Source organism: Clupea harengus, chromosome 22 (genome assembly GCF_900700415.2).
Source record: "Clupea harengus chromosome 22, Ch_v2.0.2, whole genome shotgun sequence".
Taxonomy (NCBI): Eukaryota; Metazoa; Chordata; class Actinopteri; order Clupeiformes; family Clupeidae; genus Clupea; species Clupea harengus.
In genome coordinates, this window is record NC_045173.1 from 20,799,841 (window position 1) to 20,803,360 (window position 3,520).

General features: G+C 42.8%; 1 protein-coding gene across 1 annotated transcript; it reads right to left on the reverse strand.

The window, feature by feature from the left end:
* Positions 1 to 233: 233 nt before the first annotated feature.
* On the reverse strand, positions 234 to 2,527 carry helt (helt bHLH transcription factor). The gene is made up of 4 exons (XM_012818888.3): positions 2,205 to 2,527; positions 1,433 to 1,537; positions 1,071 to 1,167; positions 234 to 758 (listed from the first exon to the last, which is right to left on the reverse strand). Exons 1-4 carry the CDS (start codon positions 2,232 to 2,234, stop codon positions 280 to 282), a joined length of 711 nt encoding a protein of 236 aa, XP_012674342.1. The 5' UTR covers positions 2,235 to 2,527; the 3' UTR covers positions 234 to 279.
* Positions 2,528 to 3,520: the final 993 nt, after the last annotated feature.

Genomic DNA, 3,520 nt, shown 5'->3' on the forward strand with positions numbered 1-3,520 from the left:
AAGTCCTACATTAATGTGCACTGCGTAAATGCCACTCGGTAGGGAACAGGACAAGGAAAACGGTGATTTAGGACTTTGCATGTCACGCTTTTGTGCAATATATAAATTAGAAAGAGTGATTTCCTTTTGCTCTCCGTTACCTATGTGGGTTTGCATATGTGGTGGAAATCAAAATGTAAAACGTAAAGATGTAATTTACTAATTTATTTATTTCATATCTACAAATCTGCAATATTACATTTACACATACATAAATAGAGACAATATATACAAAAGCATTTACAAAGCAGCGTGTTGCGCGGTATGCAAACTGAATGCGTTGGGGTGAGAGTGACCGATGAAGTTGATATAATGATGATCAAGTCCCTGCACTGGCGACAAGTACCCGCCGTGCTGCTGTGTCGGGGTGGATAAAGACACCGGCGAATAACCGATGGTCGGACTCCGCGCCGAACTGTGCCAAGAGAAGTGTCCGGGGGGGCTCTGCTGGAACATGGACTCAGTGGGACTGGGACTCTGGTACTCAGGGGAAGAGTGCAACTGGCACAAATAGTCTGCGGTGTCTGGCAGTGCGCCCAGAGAGCTGAACATAGGGTCGGTAACGACGCGGGACTTGGATTGCAGGAACGCCAAAATCCTCGCGTACTTGTTGTCTTTGGTCTCCATTCGCTCCACCGTGGTAAGGTAGTGGACCAGGTTCTTCATGCACTCGTGGTATCCGTAGTGGAAATAGTTCGCAAACTCCGCCAGTAGCTCCCCTGCAATGAAATAAAAACGGAATATCTCAATTAAAAGTAAGAACGGTATTGTAATACGGTGGATAAATATAATTGCAACGGAAAAAATAATGGCGATCTGACTGGGAATAAACTCTTAATTATGAGGTTTAATTGAATGACTGATGATTAACTTAACGAAAATGGAACATTTTCACTTAAACTGACCCTATCAATCTCAGCTGATATAGTGCGCTAGCAGAGCTGAGAGATGCTGATAGAAGTTTGTAAGTTTGCCCTTCTGTGCGCACGCCGTGGGGGTACCACGCGCACCAAAAGGACTCGAGCACGCACCTTTCTCTCTGCCCCGGGGAAAGTCAGCAGAATGCAGAGCTCTCAGGTACTGAACCGTCATCTCCAAAATCTCTGCTTTTTCCAGCTTCCCAGAGTTCTGTGAATGAGAAAGAACTTCATAAGCACATTTTATGATTTTATGTCAAGCTATGCCCACTAATCATGCCCACTGAGCAAAGCGTACGTGGTTATAGCCTACGTTGCTATTTGGTACCACATAATGGTTTAACTATCATATGTTCTTACGTTGATATAATTAAATGTCAGTAAGCAATGGCGACTATATGAGTTGGCATATAGTGTTAAATAGATGCAATTTCAAAAGAAAAATCATAGGGTTGGCTTAGCTTTGCGTAACATACCTGTTTGGCGAGCGCCATTGGCACAGTTTTCCCGAGTTCATTTAGACAGCGGTTTATACGGTCCCGTCTTCGTTTCTCAATCACCTTATGCGAAACTGGAGTTCTCTGTAAATTATCAAATGAGATAAGATATTAGACCATTGTTGAATAATGGGAATGGAACAAACAGACCAGGTGTAAGCAGAAGCGTAATGTGTAAAACGAACATGTAACCATTTGAGAAGTATGTTGTGATAACGTGCTTTGGCCATTTTAGTAATGGGTGACTTTTACATCTCCCATTTGACAATAACATGCATCTTTGTCAATCAAGCGCTACCCGATCCTTTCAGTGCTAGTGGATATAGGAATAGTGGAAGAAACAGCAATGGAACTGAGCGCAAAATTGGCCGAGCAACTCGTGTCTGTTTGTGGAATACGCTCATTACAATCAGATCTACATTCCTTTATGACAGAAATACATATACCTCCGTAGAATGAAAAAAAAAATCTAATAAATTAACGATTCTAAACTACACATACCGTCAAACAGTATAGTTTAAAAAGTATATTAGTATGAGGGATTGAGTGCGGTTTGGCAAACCGGCGCGCGTAACCAATCCATAATGGCAACTTGGATAATAGTTGACATGTTTGGGTCCGTAATGTTGGAGGTATAGTACAATAATGTTCTCAAATGTCGAATGTGTCAAAAAGTGAAAACAGAAAATAAACTCAGTAATAATAACATACAAAATATTTAGAGGCACAGATGACTCACAGTGTTACTTACTTTGCGATCCTTCATCTTGGACACCATCATTTGCTAAAAAAGGAAAATATTAAAATATATTTGTCCAGGATAGTCTTGCCAGGATAGTGTGCTGCTAGTTGTTAACTGGCTGGACTGAGGTGTCTAACCCACCCTGTCCCTTATAAAGCGATCATGCGAGGGGGCTCAGCCATTCATTGCCATAAATTATTCCATAGGATTAAAAGCAAGGCGTTGGGTAAAAGTGTGTATTTAGGATCAGTTAAATAAACAGTAAAAATCTGAAGCAGTGGGGTAGCAGGGGGGCAGACCTGCTTTGTTAATCCACGTGGCTGTTCAAAAGACACGTGATTACTTTAAGAATATTATTTGCATAGTAACAACCCAGGCGGGAAATGCGAACTGAGCGGTGAGTCCGCCTGATCCTCCAGGGCGCAGTGCGCGCGAGGAAAACAAAGCCGCGGAGAAAAGAGCTCTCTTTCTCCCAAACTCGCGTTTCTCACACGATCTCCTGTTTACAAATCCCAGCAGGCTATCTTAACTTCCATCCAGGCACCGTCTGGGAGTTAAGGCCTGTCCAGTAACATTAGAGTAATTAAGTAAGCCTTTAATAGGCTGTTCCGCCGAGTTCAAGGGAGATCTTTTGGAGATGGAGTCCCCCCGTTTGTTCTCAGCGTTTCTCACACGACTTGGTGACACGTCCATCTTTTATGGGAGATGGCAAGCTTTTTGTTTACATTCTCTATTTTTGTTCCAGGCCTCGGCAGGTGTGGGATTGAGGCTGGCACACGGGCTTCGCCTCTGTCCAAGCCAGAGGCTCCAGGCGTCTTTGGCACACGAGGGTTAGCCACCACTGGATTCTTTTTGGAGAGGCTCAATTTGTATCCTATTATCCTATAAGAAAATGTCTATTGAAATGAATGAATAGTTTCATTGGCCTAAATTTTAATAATGCTGTGAAAGAAAGGAGGAGAAATAAAGAAGAATGCAGCTGGCTCTAATGCGCATTATTCTCCGTCACCTGCGAAAGGGGTAGCCTGGAGACCTCTATTCATTTGCCTAATTTCGGTCAACTTAACAAACTTTGGAAGAAATTATTCTGGTATTGTTGTGAAGGATGAAGCTTTCTGATCGAATTAACAGCGTGTTTTGATCCGGTAAATGTCATTAGAAAGAAAGAAACAATCGCGTTTAAAGGGGTCTGGGTAATGCGCCAAGTGGAGACGCCAAAGCGCGAAGTCCACAAAGGGAGCACGCAAATGCCACAGGGGACTTTTGTACCCTCACATTGCTCAAGTTTTCCCCCAACAAAGGGCATTATTTTATACTTGAATACA

What these genes read in the sequence shown, in the direction of transcription:
- helt (XM_012818888.3), bottom strand. Translation starts at nt 2,234, where the DNA reads ATGATGGTGTCCAAGATGAAGGATCGCAAA. An exon ending in CAATGGCGCTCGCCAAACAG is followed by an intron (nt 1,168 to 1,432) that starts GTATGTTACGCA and finishes TCTCATTCACAG; the next exon opens with AACTCTGGGAAGCTGGAAAA. An exon ending in TCCCCGGGGCAGAGAGAAAG is followed by an intron (nt 759 to 1,070) that starts GTGCGTGCTCGA and finishes ATTTCATTGCAG; the next exon opens with GGGAGCTACTGGCGGAGTTT.